The sequence below is a fragment of the Cetorhinus maximus genome, unplaced genomic scaffold (assembly GCF_964194155.1).
Source record: "Cetorhinus maximus unplaced genomic scaffold, sCetMax3.hap1.1 HAP1_SCAFFOLD_1488, whole genome shotgun sequence".
In the NCBI taxonomy this organism is placed as follows: Eukaryota; Metazoa; Chordata; class Chondrichthyes; order Lamniformes; family Cetorhinidae; genus Cetorhinus; species Cetorhinus maximus.
In genome coordinates this window covers 1-19,046 of record NW_027597429.1, presented here as the reverse complement: position 1 = coordinate 19,046, position 19,046 = coordinate 1, and the positions used below count along the sequence as shown (strand labels likewise).

At 58.8% G+C, this 19,046-nt stretch overlaps 1 protein-coding gene across 1 annotated transcript; it reads left to right on the top strand.

Annotated features, from left to right (window-relative positions):
* Nucleotides 1-784: 784 nt before the first annotated feature.
* On the top strand, nucleotides 785-13,794 carry LOC144676300 (adaptin ear-binding coat-associated protein 1-like). Its single transcript, XM_078536756.1, has 7 exons — nucleotides 785-934; nucleotides 6,848-6,948; nucleotides 9,835-9,939; nucleotides 10,244-10,325; nucleotides 10,790-10,898; nucleotides 11,709-11,865; nucleotides 13,659-13,794. The coding sequence occupies exons 1-7, from the start codon at nucleotides 834-836 to the stop codon at nucleotides 13,673-13,675; spliced, it is 672 nt and encodes a 223-aa protein (XP_078392882.1). The 5' UTR covers nucleotides 785-833; the 3' UTR covers nucleotides 13,676-13,794.
* Nucleotides 13,795-19,046: the final 5,252 nt, after the last annotated feature.

Sequence of the window (19,046 nt, the reverse complement as noted above, 5' to 3'; positions counted from 1 at the left end):
GGGGAGAGGGGGGGTGTTAAATGGTCATTCCCATCTTGCAAGTAGAAATGTATTCAAATCACTATATTTAAACTCTTCCCCCAGCTTAATTGGTGGGACTTGGGCATGACCGGTCTGCACCCTCTGGGTTAAGGAATCCAAATGCAAGGAGGTGGCAATGGAGTCAGCAATTAGGGAGGGGGCCAGTATTAAAGATGGCGGAGCACACTGGCCTTCCACATCACAGCGTCGGGACAGAGGAACGGGGACGGACGCCAGGATGAAAGATGGCCGACGCACACCCACTTCCCAGAGCAGCGCCTGCATTAAAGATGGCGCTCCAATTCGGGAGAGTCTGTGGTGAACCAGAAGCCAGTATAAAAAATGGCGCCAATTTTAGTGCGCATGCGCCCTCCGATCCGCCTTCGAAGATTTCGACGGGAGTTTACGATTTTTAGAGCGCAATGAAGCGCCGCATGCGTTTTTCTGAAGAGAAAGTGGCATTGGGAAGGAAAAACTGTTAGATTTGACCCGTTGCCAGTCGGTCAGTTGACCTGACGTCACGTCAGGGGGCGGGGCCACCAGCGCGCAGGCGCAGACCCGCGGAAATGAAAAGATCAAACAAAAGGCGTCCGACTTTTCCCAAAAGGAGGCGACCGGCCGATGAGGATTACGAGCGGGGAAGCGACGGTGGGAAGAGAGGAGGGATGAAGGGCGGTTTAACCGGGCCGGGTAAAACGTTAGACCGGAAGTGGGGCCTGGGCAGCGGAAGTGGAGCCTGAGGACGTCGAGCGGAAGTGGGGACCTGAGGCCCAGTCACCGGAAGCGAAGCCTCCGGTCATCGAGCGGGAATAATGGCGGCGGCGGCGGCGAAGGCGAGCGAGTCAGTTTTGTGCGTCAAGACGGAGGTGAAGGTTTACCGGATCCCGCCCCGGGCTTCGAGCCGGGGTCACAGGTTAGGAGGGTGGGGCCGGAGGGGGAGGGGTTTGAGTAAAGAGGGAGGGGTTTGGGGAAAGGGGGAGTGGTTTGAGGGAAATGGGGAGTGGTTTGAGGGAAAGGGGGTGGGGTTTGTGGACAGGGGAGGGGTTTGTGGGCAGGGGGAGGGGTTTATGGAAAGGGGGAGGGGTTTATGGAAAGGGGGGGTTTGTGGAAAGGGGCGGGGTTTGGAGAGGGGGAGGAGTTTGGAGGGGGGAGGAGTTTGGAGGGGGGGAGGGGGGTTTGGAGAGAGGGGGAGGGGTTTGGAGGGAGGGGGAGGGGTTTGGAGAGAGGGGGAGGGGTTTGGAGGGAATGAGGGGGCGGGGTTTGGAGTGAGGGGGCGGGGTTTGGAGAGAGGGGGCGGGGTTTGGAGAGAGGGGGCGGGGTTTGGAGGGAGGGGGAGGGGTTTGGATGAAGGGAGAGGTATTTGGAGAGAGGGGAAGGGGTTTGGAGGGAGGGGGAGGGATTTGGAGGGAGGGAGAGGGGTTTGGAGTGAGGGGGCGGGGTTTGGAGTGAGGGGGCGGGGTTTGGAGAGAGGGGGAGGGGTTTGGAGAGAGGGGGCGGGGTTTGGATGAAGGGAGAGGTATTTGGAGAGAGGGGAAGGGGTTTGGAGGGAGGGGAAGGGGTTTGGAGGGAGGGGGAGGGGTTTGGAGAGAGGGGGCGGGATTTGGAGAGAGGGGGCGGGGTTTGGAGGGAGGGGGAGGGGTTTGGAGGGAGGGGGAGGGGTTTGGAGGGAGGGAGAGGGTTTGGAGAGAGGGGGATGGGTTTGGAGGGAGGGAGAGGGATTTGGGGAGAGGGGGAGGGGTTTGGAGAGAGGGGCAGAGTTTGGAGGAAGGAAGTGGGACTTGAGGGAGGGGGCGGGGTCTGGAGGGAGGGGGCGGGGTTTGGAGGGAGGGGCGGAGTTTGGAGGGAGGAGGCGGGATTGGAGGGAGGAGTTTGGTGTAGGAGAGAATTTTGGTGGTGGGGAGTAGTTTGGCTGTGGAGTTTGGGCTGAGGAGATTGGGTGAGGAGCTTGGTGTAGGGGAGGAGTTTGGTGTAGGGGAGGAGTTTGGTGTAGGGGAGGAGTTTGGTGTGAGGAGATTGGGTGAGGAGTTTGGTGTAGTGGAGGGGTTTGGGGTGAGGAGATTGGATGAGGAGTTTGGTGTAGGGGAGGAGTTTGGGGTGAGGAGTTTGGTGTAGGGGAGGAGATTGGTGTAGGGGAGGAGTTTGGTGTAGGGGAGGAGTTTGGGGTGAGGAGTTTGGTGTAGGGGAGGAGTTTGGTGTAGGGTGAGGAGTTTGGGCTGAGGAGTTTGGTGTAGGGTGAGGAGTTTGGTGTAGGGTGAGGAGTTTGGTGTAGGGTGAAGAGTTTGGTGTAAGTGAGGAGTTTGGTGTAGGGGAGGAGTTTGGTGTAGGGGAGGAGTTTGGTGTGAGGAGATTGGGTGAGGAGTTTGGTGTAGTGGAGGGGTTTGGGGTGAGGAGATTGGATGAGGAGTTTGGTGTAGGGGAGGAGTTTGGGGTGAGGAGTTTGGTGTAGGGGAGGAGTTTGGGGTGAGGAGATTGGTGTAGGGGAGGAGTTTGGTGTAGGGGAGGAGTTTGGGGTGAGGAGTTTGGTGTAGGGGAGGAGTTTGGTGTAGGGTGAGGAGTTTGGGCTGAGGAGTTTGGTGTAGGGTGAGGAGTTTGGTGTAGGGTGAGGAGTTTGGTGTAAGTGAGGAGTTTGGTGTAGGGGAGGAGTTTGGTGTAGGGTGAGGAGTTTGGTGTAGGGTGAGGGGTTTGGTGTAGGGTGAGGAGTTTGGTGTAGGGTGAGGAGTTTGGTGTAGGGGAGGAGTTTGGTGTAGGGGAGGATCTTGGTGTAGGGGAGGATCTTGGTGTAGGGAGGAGCTTGGTGTAGGGGAGGAGTTTGGTGTAGGGGAGGAGTTTGGTGTGAGGTGTTTGGTGTGGGGGAGGAGTTTGGTGTGGGGGAGGAGTTTGGTGTGGGGAGGAGTTTGGTGTGGGGAGGAGTTTGGTGTGGGGAGGAGTTTGGTGTAGGGGAGGAGTTTGGTGTAGGGGAGGAGTTTGGGCTGAGGAGTTTGGTGTAAGTGAGGAGTTTGGTGTAGGAGGAGGAGTTTGGTGTAGAAGGAGGAGTTTGGTGTAGGGGAGGAGTTTGGTGTAGGGGAGGAGTTTGGGGTGAGGAGTTTGGTGTAAGTGAGGAGTTTGGGCTGTGGAGTTTGGTGTAAGTGAGGAGTTTGGGCTGAGGAGTTTGGTGTAGGGTGAGGAGTTTGGTGTAGGGTGTGGAGTTTGGTGTAGGGTGAGGAGTTTGGTGTAGGGTGAGGAGTTTGGTGTAGGGTGAGGAGTTTGGTGTAGGGTGAGGAGTTTGGTGTAGGGTGAGGAGTTTGGTGTAGGGTGAGGAGTTTGGTGTAGGGTGAGGAGTTTGGTGTAGGGTGAGGAGTTTGGTGTAGGGTGAGGAGTTTGGTGTAGGGTGAGGAGTTTGGGGTGAGGAGTTTGGTGTAGGGGAGGAGTTTGGGGTGAGGAGATTGGTGTAGGGGAGGAGTTTGGGGTGAGGAGATTGGTGTAGGGGAGGAGTTTGGTGTAGGGGAGGAGTTTGGTGTAGGGGAGGAGTTTGAGGTGAGGAGCTTGGTGTAGGGTGAGGAGTTTGGTGTAGGGTGAGGAGTTTGGTGTAGGGTGAGGAGTTTGGTGTAGGGGAGGAGTTTGGTGTAGGGGAGGATCTTGGTGTAGGGGAGGATCTTGGTGTAGGGGAGGAGCTTGGTGTAGGGGAGGAGCTTGGTGTAGGGGAGGAGTTTGGTGTAGGGGAGGAGTTTGGTGTAGGGTGAGGAGTTTGGTGTAGGGGAGGAGTTTTGTGTAGGGGAGGAGTTTGGTGTAGGGTGAGGAGTTTGGTGTAGGGTGAGGAGTTTGGTGTAGGGTGAGGAGTTTGGTGTAGGGGAGGATCTTGGTGTAGGGGAGGATCTTGGTGTAGGGGAGGAGCTTGGTGTAGGGGAGGAGTTGGTGTAGGGGAGGAGTTTGGTGTAGGGGAGGAGTTTGGGGTGAGGAGTTTGGTGTAAGTGAGGAGTTTGGGTTGAGGAGTTTGGGTGAGGAGTTTGGTGTAGGGTGAGGAGTTTGGTGTAGGGGAGGAGTTTGGTGTAGGGTGAGGAGTTTGGTGTAGGGTGAGGAGTTTGGTGTAAGGGGAGGATTTGGTGTAGGGTGAGGAGTTTGGTGTAGGGAGGAGTTTGGTGTAGGGGAGGAGTTTGGTGTAGGGTGAGGAGTTTGGTGTAGGGTGAGGAGTTTGGTGTAGGGTGAGGAGTTTGGTGTAGGGGAGGAGTTTGGTGTAGGGTGAGGAGTTTGGTGTAGGGTGAGGAGTTTGGTGTAGGGGAGGAGTTTGGTGTAGGGGAGGAGTTTGGTGTAGGGGAGGAGTTTGGTGTAGGGAGGAGTTTGGGGTGAGGAGTTTGGTGTAAGTGAGGAGTTTGGGTTGAGGAGTTTGGTGTAGGGTGAGGAGTTTGGTGTAGGGTGAGGAGTTTGGTGTAGGGTGAGGAGGGTGAGGAGTTTGGTGTAGGGGAGGAGTTTGGTGTAGGGGAGGAGTTTGGTGTAGGGGAGGAGTTTGGTGTAGGGGAGGAGTTTGGTGTAGGGGAGGAGTTTGGTGTAGGGGAGGAGTTTGGTGTAGGGGAGGAGTTTGGTGTAGGGGAGGAGTTTGGTGTAGGGGAGGAGTTTGGTGTAGGGGAGGAGTTTGGTGTAGGGGGAGGAGTTTGTGGTTTGGAGTTTGGTGTAAGTGAGGAGTTTGGGCTGAGGAGTTTGGTAGAGGGGAGGAGTTTGGTAGAGGGGAGGAGTCTGGTGTAAGGGGAGGAGTCTGGTGTAAGGGAGGAGTTTGGAGTGGGGGAGGAGTTTGGAGTGGGGGAGGAGTTTGGAGTGGGGGAGGAGTTTGGAGTGGGGGAGGAGTTTGGTGTGGGGGGAGGAGTTTGGAGTGGGGGAGGAGTGTGGTGTAGGGGGAGGAGTGTGGTGTAGGGGGAGGAGTGTGGTGTAGGGGGAGGAGTGTGGTGTAGGGGGAGGAGTGTGGTGTAGGGGGAGGAGTGTGGTGTAGGGGGAGGAGTGTGGTGTAGGGGGGAGGGAGTGTGGTGTAGGGGGAGGGGTGTGGTGTAGGGGGAGGGGTGTGGTGTAGGGGGAGGGGTGTGGTGTAGGGGGAGGGGTGTGGTGTAGGGGGAGGGGTGTGGTGTAGGGGGAGGGGTGTGGTGTAGGGGGAGGGGTGTGGTGTAGGGGGAGGGGTGTGGTGTAGGGGGAGGGGTGTGGTGTAGGGGGAGGGGTGTGGTGTAGGGGGAGGGGTGTGGTGTAGGGGGAGGGGTGTGGTGTAGGGGGAGGGGTGTGGTGTAGGGGGAGGGGTGTGGTGTAGGGGGAGGGGTGTGGTGTAGGGGGAGGGGTGTGGTGTAGGGGGAGGGGTTTGGTGTAGGGGAGGAGTTTGGTGTGAGGTGTTTGGTGTAGAGGAGGAGTTTGATGTGGGGGAGGAGTTTGGTGTAGGGGAGGAGTTTGGGCTGAGGTGTTTGGTGTAGGAGGAGGAGTTTGGTATAGGGGGAGGAGTTTGGTGTAGGGGAGGAGTTTGGTGTAGGGGAGGAGTTTGGTGTAAGTGAGGAGTTTGGGCTGAGGTGTTTGGTGTAGGAGGAGGAGTTTGGTGTAGGGGAGGTGTTTGGTGTAGGGGAGGAGTTTGGTGTAGGGGAGGTGTTTGGTGTAGGGGAGGAGTTTGGTGTAGGGGAGGAGTTTGGGGTGAGGAGTTTGGTGTAAGTGAGGAGTTTGGGCTGAGGAGTTTGGTGTAAGTGAGGAGTTTGGGCTGAGGAGTTTGGTGTAGGGGAGGAGTTTGGTGTAGGGGGAGAAGTTTGGTGTAGGGGAGGAGTTTGGTGTAGGGGAGGAGTTTGGTGTAGGGGAGGAGTTTGGTGTAGGGGAGGAGTTTGGTGTAGGGGAGGAGTTTGGTGTAGGGGAGGAGTTTGGTGTAGGGGAGGAGTTTGGTGTAGGGGAGGAGTTTGGTGTAGGGGAGGAGTTTGGTGTAGGGGAGGAGTTTGGTGTAGGGGAGGAGTTTGGTGTAGGGGAGGAGTTTGGTGTAGGGGAGGAGTTTGGTGTAGGGGAGGAGTTTGGTGTAGGGGAGGAGTTTGGTGTAGGGGAGGAGTTTGGTGTAGGGAGGAGTTTGGTGTAGGGGAGGAGTTTGGTGTACGGTGAGGAGTTTGGTGTACGGTGAGGAGTTTGGTGTACGGTGAGGAGTTTGGTGTAGGGGGAGAAGTTTGGTGTAAGGGAGGAGTTTGGTGTACGGTGAGGAGTTTGGTGTGGGTAAGGAGTTTGGTGTAGGGTGAGGAGTTTGGTGTAGGGGTGGAGTTTAGTGTAGGGGAGGAGTTTGGTGTAGGGGAGGAGTTTGGGGTGAGGTGTTTGATGTAGGGGAGGAGTTTGTGGTGAGGAGGGGTTTGGCAGCGGGGTTGGAGTTTGGGGTGGGGGAGGGATTTGGAGGTGGGGAGGAGTTTGATGCTGGAGCAGGAGTTTGGGGTAAGGGTGGAGTTTGGGGGTGGATGGGTTTGGCGATGGAGGAGGAGTTTGGTGGGTAGGTGTTTGGGGTCGGGAAGGGTCGGGAGATGGGGGTCAGAGTGGGAGGGGTTGGGAGTGAGTGGGAAGGGTTTGGTGAGAGGGGGAGGCTTTGGGGGTAGGGGAGGAGTTTTGAGAGGAGGAGGAGGGGTCTGGGGAGGGTGAGGTTTGGAGGGGTGGAGTTTGATGTAGCGGAGGAGTTCAGGCTGAGGAGTTTGGTGTGGGGAGGAGTTTGGGGTTAGGAGTTTGATGTAGGGGGAGTGATTTGGTGTAGGGGACGGGGTTATTGAGGGAGGGGTTACAGCAGGAAGGAATGGGTCTCCAGCCGATATGTGAGGTGCGATCTCACGGAAGCTTCCTTGTGACGCGAGTGTTTCCACCTCCTCCCCCTCAGGGCTGCGGACTGGAAGCTGGACCAAGCCGACTGGTCAGGGCGATTGAGGATCACCACGAAGGGGGAAATGGCCTACGTCAAGCTGGAGGACCGAGTCACGGGTAGAGGACCATTTACAATGGGAGACACCTATGTAAACACGTCAGGTTGTAACGTGACACGTTTACGTAGCAAATCTCCATGACGTAATTTCTCCATCAGCTGATGCAAAAAATAATTGTCTCCTCCCATTTCCTAACTCGCATCGAGTCCGCTTCACACAACTCTCCCTCCCTGTGCTTACGGACCTAGACCGAGACTGGAACCCAGTCCGGCAACACCTCCAATTTTAAATTCTCCACCCTCGTTTTCAAATTCCTCCTCGTCACTCCCCCCCTCCCTATCTCTGTAACCTCCTCCAGCCCCCTACAACCCTCCCTATCTCTGTCACCTCCTCCTGCCTCTACAACCCTCCCTATCTCTGTAACCTCCTCCAGCCCCTACAACCCTCCCTATCTCTGTAACCTCCTCCAGCCCCTACACCCCTCCCTATCTCTGTAACCTCCACCAGCCGCCTACAACCCTCCCTATCTCTGTAACCTCCTCCAGCCCCTACTACCCTCCCTATCTCAGTAACCTCCTCCAGCCCCTACACCCCTCCCTATCTCTGTAACCTCCTGCAACCCCCTACACCCCTCCCTATCTCTGTAACCTCCTCCAGCCCCTACACCCCTCCCTATCTTTGTAACCTCCTCCAGCTCCTACAACCCTCCCTACCTCTGTAACCTCCTCCAACTCCTACAACCCTCCCTATCTCTGTAACCCCCTCCAGCCCCTACACCCCTCCCTATCTCTGTAACCTCCTCCAGCCCCTACACCCCTCCCTATCTCTGTAACCTCCTCCAGACCCAACAACCCTCCCTATCTCTGTAACCTCCTCCAACTCCTAGAACCCTCCCTATCTCTGTAACCCCCTACACCCCTCCCTATCTCTGTAACCTCCTCGAGCCCCTACAACCCTCCCTATCTCTGTAACCTCCTCCAACTCCTAGAACCCTCCCTATCTCTGTAACCCCCTCCAGCCCCTACACCCCTCCCTATCTCTGTCACCTCCTCCAGCCCCTACAACCGTCCCTATCTCTGTAACCTCCTCCAGCCCCTACACCCCTCCCTATCTTTGTAACCTCCTCCAGCTCCTACAACCCTCCCTATCTCTGTAACCCCCTCCAGCCCCTACACCCCTCCCTATCTCTGTAACCTCCTCCAGCCCCTACACCCCTCCCTATCTCTGTAACCTCCTCCAGACCCAACAACCCTCCCTATCTCTGTAACCTCCTCCAACTCCTAGAACCCTCCCTATCTCTGTAACCCCCTACACCCCTCCCTATCTCTGTAACCTCCTCCAGCCCCTACAACCCTCCCTATCTCTGTAACCTCCTCCAACTCCTAGAACCCTCCCTATCTCTGTAACCCCCTCCAGCCCCTACTACCCTCCCTATCTCAGTAACCTCCTCCAGCCCCTACACCCCTCCCTATCTCTGTAACCTCCTGCAACCCCCTACACCCCTCCCTATCTCTGTAACCTCCTCCAGCCCCTACACCCCTCCCTATCTTTGTAACCTCCTCCAGCTCCTACAACCCTCCCTACCTCTGTAACCTCCTCCAACTCCTACAACCCTCCCTATCTCTGTAACCCCCTCCAGCCCCTACACCCCTCCCTATCTCTGTAACCTCCTCCAGCCCCTACACCCCTCCCTATCTCTGTAACCTCCTCCAGACCCAACAACCCTCCCTATCTCTGTAACCTCCTCCAACTCCTAGAACCCTCCCTATCTCTGTAACCCCCTACACCCCTCCCTATCTCTGTAACCTCCTCCAGCCCCTACAACCCTCCCTATCTCTGTAACCTCCTCCAACTCCTAGAACCCTCCCTATCTCTGTAACCCCCTCCAGCCCCTACACCCCTCCCTATCTCTGTCACCTCCTCCAGCCCCTACAACCGTCCCTATCTCTGTAACCTCCTCCAGCCCCTACACCCCTCCCTATCTTTGTAACCTCCTCCAGCTCCTACAACCCTCCCTACCTCTGTAACCTCCTCCAACTCCTACAACCCTCCCTATCTCTGTAACCCCCTCCAGCCCCTACACCCCTCCCTATCTCTGTAACCTCCTCCAGCCCCTACACCCCTCCCTATCTCTGTAACCTCCTCCAGACCCAACAACCCTCCCTATCTCTGTAACCTCCTCCAACTCCTAGAACCCTCCCTATCTCTGTAACCCCCTACACCCCTCCCTATCTCTGTAACCTCCTCCAGCCCCTACAACCCTCCCTATCTCTGTAACCTCCTCCAACTCCTAGAACCCTCCCTATCTCTGTAACCCCCTCCAGCCCCTACACCCCTCCCTATCTCTGTCACCTCCTCCAGCCCCTACAACCGTCCCTATCTCTGTAACCTCCTCCAGCCCCTACAACCCTGCCTATCTCTGTCACCTCCTCCAGCCCCTACACTCCTCCCTATCTCTGTCACCTCCTCCAGTCCCTACACCCCTCCCTATCTCTGTAACCTCCTCCAGTCCCTACAACCCTCCCTATCTCTGTCACCTCCTCCAGCCCCTACACCCCTCCCTATCTCTGTAACCTCCTCCAGCCCCTACACCACTCCCTATATCTGTAACATCCTCCAGCCCCTACAACCCTCCCTATCTCTGTAACCTCCTCCAGCCCCTACAAACCTCCCTATCTCTGTAACCTCCTCCAGCCCCTACAACCCTCGCTATCTCTGTCACCTCCTCCAGCCCCTACACTCCTCCCTATCTCTGTCACCTCCTCCAGCCCCTACACCCCTCCCTATCTCTGTAACCTCCTCCAGACCCTACAACCCTCCCTATCTCTGTAACCTCCTCTAGCCCCTACAACCCTCCCTCTCTCTCTCTCTCTCTCTCTCTCTCTCGCCATCCTCCGCTCTCCACGCTCCCCGACTGACTCGCTCTACCGGCTTCTGCCCACAGGGGAGCTGTTCGCGGAGGCCCCGGTGGAATCGTACCCGGGAATGGCGATCGAGGGCGTCACCGACTCCAGCAGATACTTCGTCCTCCGGATCCAAGACGGAGCAGGTGAGCGGAGGCGCAGGAGCGCGGCAATCCCGGCCGGGGGGCGGTGTGGGGTGGGAGTGAGCACCACGGGGGACTCCCGGCAGCCAGAGGGAGACGGTGCGGGTTCTCGGGGGAACGTGGAAGGATCCATCGGGAGAGACCGCGCTTGCCCTGAAGGTTAAGGGGCAGACTCGTTCCGAAACTCCCGAGACTTGTCGGGGAGCCTAAGTGGCACCTAGCGAATACGTGCTTCACCGCGTGTCTGGGACAAGAGCGTATCCATGAGACACTTAGGGCGTCTCTCTCCGCTCCCTGTTGCCTGCAGGTCGCCGTGCGTTCATCGGAGTGGGCTTCCCCGACCGAGAGGACGCGTTTGACTTCAACGTCGCCCTCCAGGACCACTTCAAGTACGTACGAGTAGTCAGGTAACGCGCGCGTGGGGGTCAGCGCCGAGGGAGGGCCGCACTGTCGGATGGTCAGTGCTGAGGGAGCGCCGCACTGTCGGAGGGTCAGTACTGAGGAAGCGCCGCACTGTCGGAGGGTCAGGGCAGAGGGAGCGCCGCGCTGTTGGAGGGTCAGTGCTGAGGGAGAGCCGCACTGTGGGAGGGTCAGTGCTGAGGGAGAGCCGCACTGTGGGAGGGTCAGTGCTGAGGGAGCGCCGCACTGTCGGGGGGTCAGTGCTGAGGGAGCGCCGCACTGTCGGAGGGTCAGTGCTGAGGGAGCGCCGCACTGTGGGAGGGTCAGTACTGAGCTCAGTGCTCCTGTAACGCTGCCATCGCCCCTCTCTCTCTCTCTCTCTCTCTCTCTCTCTCTCTCTCTGTCTCTCTCTCTCTCTCTCTCTCTGTCTCTCTCTCTCTCTCTCTCCCTCCAGGTGGGTGAGGCAGGACGCGGAAGCCCTGAGGCAGGAGCAGGACCTGCCTCCCTGTCCGAAGCTGGACCTGGGCTTCAAGGAGGGTCAGACCATCCAGCTGCACATCGGGGTAAGTGACCGGGATCGAGGGGGACGGCCGGTCAGTTCCTCTGGCCGGAAAACACCACCTGGGCCCTGCCTCCCACCTCCCCGAAGTCCTCGTCGCTTCTGTGGTGTGTGTGTGTGACTCCCCGGGTACCAGCGCGGAGGCTGATCGACTGGGGGAGGCCTCGCAACTGTTCCCACCTCCCTCCTCCTCCCCGAAGTCTTCGTCGCTTCCGTGTGTGCGTGTGTGTGTGTGTGTGTGTGTGTGTGTGTGTGTGTGTGAGACTCCCCGGGTACCAGGGCGGAGGCTGATCGACTGGGGGAGGCCTCGCAACGGTTCCCACACCCAACACCTCCTCCCCGAAGCCCTTGTCTCTTCTGTGTGTGTGTGTGTGTGTGTGTGTGTGTGACTCCCCGGGTACCAGCCCGGAGGCTGATCGACTGGGGGAGGCCTCGCGACAGTTCCCACACCCACCACCTCCCTCCTCCTCCTTGAAGTCCTCGTCGTTTCCGTGTGTGTGTGTGTGTGTGTGTGTGTGTGTGTGTGTGTGTGAGAGAGAGAGACACCCCGGGTACCGGTGCGGAGGCTGATCGACTGGGGGAGGCCTCGCAATGGTTCCCACGCCCAGCACCTCCCTCCTCCTCCCCGAAATCCTCGTCACTTCCGTGTGTGTGTGTGTGTGAGAGACTCCCCGGGTACCAGCCCGGAGGCTGATCGACTGGGGGAGGCCTCGCGATGGTTCCCACACCCACCACCCCACCTCCCTCCTGCGCCCGTTCGGGCCTCGCTGGTTGAAGGGCGCGCGCTCTGACCACCGCTGTGCTTCCCTTGCAGAACATGAAGAGGCGGCAGCAGACCCGCCCCAGGCCAGCAGCAGGGACCGGAGCAGCCGTGCCTCTCCTGCCCCCTCCGGAGGGGAAGCACCCGGGCGGCAAGGGGTCACCCAAGCGGACTACGGAGAGCCCAACGCCCCGGCCGGGCAGCGACGCAGGTACCCGGGGGACTCCCTGTAAACACTGACACACTCCCCGGGGACCCCCTGTAAATACTGACACACTCCCCGGGGACCCCCCTGTAAATACTGACACACTCCCCGGGGAATCCCCCTGTAAACACTGACACACTCCCCGGGGACCCCCTGTAAATACTGACACACTCCCCGGGGACCCCCTGTAAATACTGACACACTCCCCGGGGACCCCCTGTAAATACTGACACACTCCCCGGGGAACCCCCTGTAAATACTGACACACTCCCCGGGGAATCCCCCTGTAAACACTGACACACTCCCCGGGGAACCCCCTGTAAACACTGACACACTCCCCGGGGACCCCCTGTAAATACTGACACACTCCCCGGGGACCCCCTGTAAATACTGACACACTCCCCGGGGAACCCCCTGTAAATACTGACACACTCCCCGGGGACCCCCCTGTAAATACTGACACACTCCCCGGGGACCCCCCTGTAAATACTGACACACTCCCCGGGGACCCCCTGTAAATACTGACACACTCCCCGGGGACCCCCTGTAAATACTGACACGCTCCCCGGGGACCCCCCTGTAAATACTGACACAGTCCCCGGGGACCCCCTGTAAATACTGACACACTCCCCGGGGACCCCCTGTAAATACTGACACACTCCCCGGGGAATCCCCCTGTAAATACTGACACACTCCCCGGGCACCCCCTGTAAATACTGACACACTTCCCGGGCACCCCCCTGTAAATACTGACACACTCCCCGGGGAACCCCTGTAAATACCGACACACTCCCCGGGGAATCCCCTGTAAATACTGACACACTCCCCGGGGATCCCCTGTAAATACTGACACACTTCCCGGGCACCCCCCTGTAAATACTGACACACTTCCCGGGCACCCCCCTGTAAATACTGACACAGTCCCCGGGGACCCCCTGTAAATACTGACGCACTCCCCCGGGGACTCCCTGTAAATACTGACACACTCCCCGGGGACCCCCCTGTAAATACCGACACACTCCCCGGGGAATCCCCCTGTAAATACTGACACAGTCCCCGGGGACCCCCTGTAAATACTGACACAGTCCCCGGGGACCCCCTGTAAATACTGACACAGTCCCCGGGGACCCCCTGTAAACACTGACACAGTCCCCGGGGACCCCCTGTAAATACTGACACACTCCCCCGGGGACCCCCCTGTAAATACTGACACACTCCCCGGGGACCCCCTGTAAATACTGACACACTTCCCGGGCACCCCCCTGTAAATACTGACGCACTCCCCCGGGGATCCCCTGTAAATACTGACACACTCCCCGGGAACCCCCTGTAAATACTGACACACTTCCCGGGGACCCCCTGTAAATACTGACACACTCCCCAGGGACCCCCTGTAAATACTGACACACTCCCCGGGGACACCCTGTAAATACTGACGCACTCCCCAGTCCCCCCTGTAAATACTGACACAGTCCCCGGGGACCCCCTGTAAATACTGACACACTCCCCGGGAACCCCCTGTAAATACTGACACACTTCCCGGGGAACCCCCTGTAAATACTGACACACTCCCCGGGGACACCCTGTAAATACTGACACACTCCCCGGGGACCCCCCTGTAAATACTGACACACTCCCCGGGGACCTCCCTGTAAATACTGACACACTCCCCGGGAACCCCCCTGTAAATACTGACACACTCCCCGGGGCGTTCCTCTCTGTTAATGCTGACACTGACTAATGCCTTTACAGTGGCTGTTTTTTTTTATATAACCTGCTTCTCTCTGTTTCTCTTTCAGCCCCTCCATTGCCCTAACTTTCCCACAACCTGGCTGTGTCCAGTTTTAAACAAAAGCATGCAGCCTGATTTTGCATGGTGCTCGAACTTTGACCCCAGTATCTTGACCCCAGTATCTCTTGACCCCAGTACCTCTTGCCCCCTGACCCCCCCTCCCAATATCTCTTTCCCTCCACCGCAGTATCAACCCCAGCCTAAAACTCAACCCCTATCAGTGTTAACATTCACCCGATACCTAGGCACATTGAATGGTCAATAAGCACGTGTGTGTGTGTGTGTGTGTGTGTGTGTGTGTGTGCGCGCATGTAAATATATAATCTGTGTATATATGGATCGCCCTGTGTAAAGTGCAGTCACGCATGTTCAAATCGGCACGGCTTCAGTAACAGACGAACCCCTCGATTAGATTCCAGGTCTGTAACTCACTCCCGGGTATCTGTTATTCTATATATAAGCCACCCCGAACCCCTCGATTAGATTCCAGTCTGTAACTCACTCCCGGGTATCTGTTATTCTATATATAAACCACCCCGAACCCCTCGATTACATTCCAGTCTGTAACTCACTCCCGGGTATCTGTTACTCTATATATAAACCACCCCGAACCCCTCGATTAGATTCCAGCCTGTAACTCACTCCCGGGTATCTGTTATTCTATATATAAACCCCCTCCCGAACCCCTCGATTAGATTCCAGTCTGTAACTCACTCCCGGGTAACTGTTATTCTATATATAAACCCCCCGAACCCCTCGATTAGATTCTAGTCTGTAACTCACTCCCAGGTATCTGTTATTCTATATATAAACCACCCCGAACCCCTCGATTAGATTCCAGTCTGTAACTCACTCCCGGGTATCTGTTATTCTATATATAAACCACCCCGAACCCCTCGATTAGATTCCAGTCTGTAACTCACTCCCGGGTATCTGTTATTCTATATATAAACCACCCCGAACACCTCGATTAGATTCCAGTCTGTAACTCACTGCCGGGTATCTGTTACTCTATCTATAAACCACCCCGAACCCCTCGATTAGATTCCAGTCTGTAACTCACTCATCAGCACCACACCGTCCGCTGCAGATTGAGAAGGACTGAATCGAGCCCCCACCCACCCAATGAGGAAAAACCATCGACCCCTCTTCTCTAGAATTTCAACAACTGCCTGGAGTTTGCATTGAAGAGTTGCCTCGTGAGAGTTACCCTGTAGTACAGGTCCAAGGAGCAGCGGTGATGGATCATGGGGATGAATATCGATTCTGAAGATGCAGGTAATTTACACAGTCAGTACTGAGAGAGCGCCACACTGTCGGAGGGTCAGTGCTGAGGGAGCGCCGCACTGTCGGAGGGTCAGTACTGAGGGAGAGCCGCACTGTCGTAGGGTCAGTGCTGAGGGAGCGCCGCACTGTCGTAGGGTCAGTGCTGAGGGAGCGCCGCACTGTCGGAGGGTCAGTGCTGAGGGAGCGCCGCACTGTCGGAGGGTCAGTGCTGAGGGAGCGCCGCACTGTCGGAGGGTCAGTGCTGAGGGAGCGCCGCACTGTCGGAGGGTCAGTACTGAGGGAGCGCCGCACTGCCGGAGGGTCAGTGCTGAGAGAGCGCCGCACTCTCGGAGGGTCAGCACTGAGGGAGCGCCGCACTGTCGTAGGGTCAGTACTGAGAGAGCGCCGCACTGTCGGAGGGTCAGCACTGAGGGAGAGCCGCACTGTCGGAGGGTCAGCACTGAGGGAGAGCCGCACTGTCGGAGGGTCAGTGCTGAGGGAGCGCCGCACTGTCGTAGGGTCAGTGCTGAGGGAGCGCCGCACTGTCGGAGGGTCAGTACTGAGGGAGCGCCGCACTGTCGGAGGGTCAGTGCTGAGGGAGCGCCGCACTGTCGGAGGGTCAGTGCTGAGGGAGCGCCGCACTGTCGGAGGGTCAGTGCTGAGGGAGCGCCGCACTGTCGGAGGGTCAGCACTGAGGGAGCGCCGCACTGTCGTAGGGTCAGTACTGAGAGAGCGCCGCACTGTCGGAGGGTCAGTACTGAGGGAGAGCCGCACTGTCGGAGGGTCAGTACTGAGGGAGCGCCGCACTGCCGGAGGGTCAGTGCTGAGGGAGCGCCGCACTGCCGGAGGGTCAGTGCTGAGGGAGTGCCGCACTGTCGGAGGGTCAGTGCTGAGGGAGAGCCGCACTGTCGGAGGGTCAGCGCTGAGGGAGCGCCGCACTGTCGGAGGGTCAGTGCTGAGGGAGCGCCGCACTGTCGGAGGGTCAGTGCTGAGGGAGCGCCGCACTGTCGGAGGGTCAGTGCTGAGGGAGCGCCGCACTGTCGGAGGGTCAGTGCTGAGGGAGCGCTGCTGTCGCGTCCACTCCGGCACAAACTGGGGGAACAATGGTTGGAGCTGAGGAGGAATGAACATTCTGAGTTCAGTCTGAAATCACTGATGGATCTGTGCCTGAGTACATACCATTGGCATGTAGTAATTAATGTTTGTGCAACCTCCCCTTCTAACCCGTTTGCCGTCTGCCAGCGTCTCCTTCTCTCTCTCTCCCTTTCTCTCTGCATTAGGTCCAGACAGTGGATTAGCTGGACCGAGACTGAGAGGCACATTCCTGCCTTTGACTGTGGAGCTCGTTCGACTGCTGCTCCCACAGCAGGGAAGGACTTAGAGAGGCATTGGCATCAACACCCACTCCGGTAAGATGGGAGTGTGTCAGGGTCCCAGGCGGAGAGAGAGAGAGTGTAGGAGAAGGGAGAGAGAGAGGGGGAGAGGGGGAATGGAGAGATTCCGAACGAGAGAAAGGGAGGACTGAGAGAGGGAGGTAGAGAAGAGACAGGGTGAAATGAAGGGGGAGTGGGCGGCGACAGAGAGAGGGACAGAATGAGAGAGAGAGAGGGACAGAATGAGAGAGAGAGAGGGACAGAATGAGAGAGATAGAGGGACAAGAATGAGAGAGAGAGAGGGGGACAGAATGAGAGAGAGAGAGGGACAGAATGAGAGAGAAAGGGGGACAGAATGAGAGAGAGAGAGGGACGAGAATGAGAGAGAAGGGACAGAATGAGAGAGAGGGACAGAATGAGAGAGAGGGACAGAAAGAGAGAGAGAGAGGGACAGAAAGAGAGAGAGAGAGGGACAGAAGAGAAGAGAGAGGGACAGAATGAGAGAGAGAGAGGACAGAATGAGAGAGAGAGAGGGACAGAATGGAGAGAGAGAAGAGAGAGGAGAGAGAGGGACAGAATGAGAGAGAGAGAGAGGGACAGAATGAGAGAGAGAGGGGACAGAATGAGAGGAGAGAGGGACAGAATGAGAGAGAGGGACAGAATGAGAGAGAGAGTGGAGGGAGAGAGAGGGAAATAGACAGAGAGGGCAGAAAGAGGGGAATAGGGAGAGACCACGAGAGAGAGAGAGAGACAAAGTGAAATGAAGAGGAGGGGGCAAGGGAGAGAGAGAGAGAGATGGATGACAGAGAGGGGGGAGATAGAGAGACAAGAGCGGAGCGGAGGGAGAGACATGAAGTGGGACAGAGAGGGCGGGACGGAGGGCAGGGAGGGGGAGCAGAAGAGCGTGAGAGGGTGGCGTGCGGTAGAGAGCGGAGAGCGGCGAGTGCGGGAGTGAGCGGCGTGTGGGAGAGAGCGGGAGAGAGCGGCGTGCGGGAGAGAGCGGCGAGTGCTGGAGTGAGCGGCGTGTGGGAGAGAGCGGGAGAGAGCGGCGTGCGGGAGAGAGCGGCGAGCGGGAGAGAGCGGCGAGCGGGAGAGAGCGGCGAGCGGGAGAGAGCGGCGAGCGGGAGAGAGCGGCGAGCGGGAGAGAGCGGCGTGCGGGAGAGAGCGGTGATTGCGAGAGAGGGCGGCGTGCGGGAGAGAGCGGGAGAGTGCGGCGTGCAGGAGAGAGCGGTGATTGCGAGAGAGGGCGGCGTGCGGGAGAGAGCGGGAGAGTGCGGCGTGCGGGAGAGAGCGGTGATTGCGAGAGAGGGCGGCATGCGGGAGAGAGCGGCGTGCTGGAGAGAGCGGCGTGCGGGAGAGAGCGGTGATTGCGAGAGAGGGCGGCGTGCGGGAGAGAGCGGTGATTGCGAGAGAGGACGGCGTGCGGGAGAGAGCGGGAGAGAGTGGCGAACGGGAGAGAGGGGCGAGCGGGAGAGAGCGACGTGCGGGAGAGAGCGGCGTGCGGGAGAGAGCGACGTGCGGGAGAGAACGGCGTGCGGGAGAGAGCGGCGTGCGGGAGAGAGCGGCGTGCGGGAGAGAGCGGTGATTGCGAGAGAGGGCGGCGTGCGGGAGAGAGCGGTGATTGCGAGAGAGGACGGCGTGCGGGAGAGAGCGGGAGAGAGCGGCGAGCGGGAGAGAGCGACGTGTGGGAGAGAGCGGCGTGCGGGAGAGAGCGGTGATTGCGAGAGAGGGCGGCGTGCGAGAGAGAGCGGCGTGCGGGGGAGAGCGGCGTGCGGGGGAGAGCGGCGTGCGGGAGAGAGCGGCGTGCGGGAGAGAGCGGCGTGCGGGAGAGAGCGGCGAGCGGGAGAGAGCGTCGAGCGGGAGAGAGCGGCGTGCGGGAGAGAGCAGGAGAGAGCGACGAGTGGCGATTGTGAGAGAGCGCGGCGTGCGGGAGAGAGCAGCGTGCGGGAGAGAGCGGCGTGCGGGAGAGAGCAGCGTGCGGGAGAGAGCGGCGATTGTGAGAGAGCGGCGAGCGGGAGAGTGCGGCGTGCGGGAGAGAGCGGCGTGCGGGAGAGAGCGGCGTGCGGGGGAGAGCGGGAGAGAGCGGCGAGCGGGAGAGAGCGACGTGTGGGAGAGAGCGGCGTGCGGGAGAGAGCGGTGATTGCGAGAGAGGGCGGCGTGCGAGAGAGAGCAGCGTGCGGGGGAGAGCGGCGTGCGGGAGAGAGCGGCGTGCGGGAGAGAGCGGCGAGCGGGAGAGAGCGTCGAGCGGGAGAGAGCGGCGTGCGGGAGAGAGCGGCGAGCGGGAGAGAGCGACGTGCGGGAGAGTGCGGCGAGCGGGAGAGAGCAGCGAGCGGGAGAGAGCGGCGATTGTGAGATAGAGCGGCGATTGTGAGAGAGCGGCGAGCGGGAGAGTGCGGCGTGCGGGAGAGAGCGGCGTGCGGGAGAGAACGGCGAGTGTGGGAGAGAGCGGGAGAGAGTGACGAGTGGCGATTGCGAGAGAGAGCGGCGAGCGGGAGAGGGCAGTGAGTGTGAGAGCTGGGAGAGCGCGAGAGAGAAAAACAGCGGGAAAAGTTGGGAAGGTGGGGAGAGAAAGAATGAGCGAGAGAAAGCTCTCGAGACAAAAACAGAGAGATAAAACGAGATAGTGGGAGAAAGAGATTGGAGGGAGAGGCAGAGAGACAGACGCGCAGAATAAGAGAGATGGGAAACCATCGAATGAGCAAGAGGGATGGGGAAGGGACAGATAATGAGACGGGCACAGACAGAGAGAATATGCG

Coding starts and splice junctions, on each gene's coding strand:
- LOC144676300 (XM_078536756.1), top strand. CDS start 834: ATGGCGGCGGCGGCGGCGAAGGCGAGCGAGTCAGTTTTGTGCGTCAAG. Junction 6,949..9,834: donor GCTGGAGGACCGAGTCACGG/GTAGAGGACCAT, acceptor TTCTGCCCACAG/GGGAGCTGTTCGCGGAGGCC. Junction 10,326..10,789: donor GCCCTCCAGGACCACTTCAA/GTACGTACGAGT, acceptor CTCTCCCTCCAG/GTGGGTGAGGCAGGACGCGG.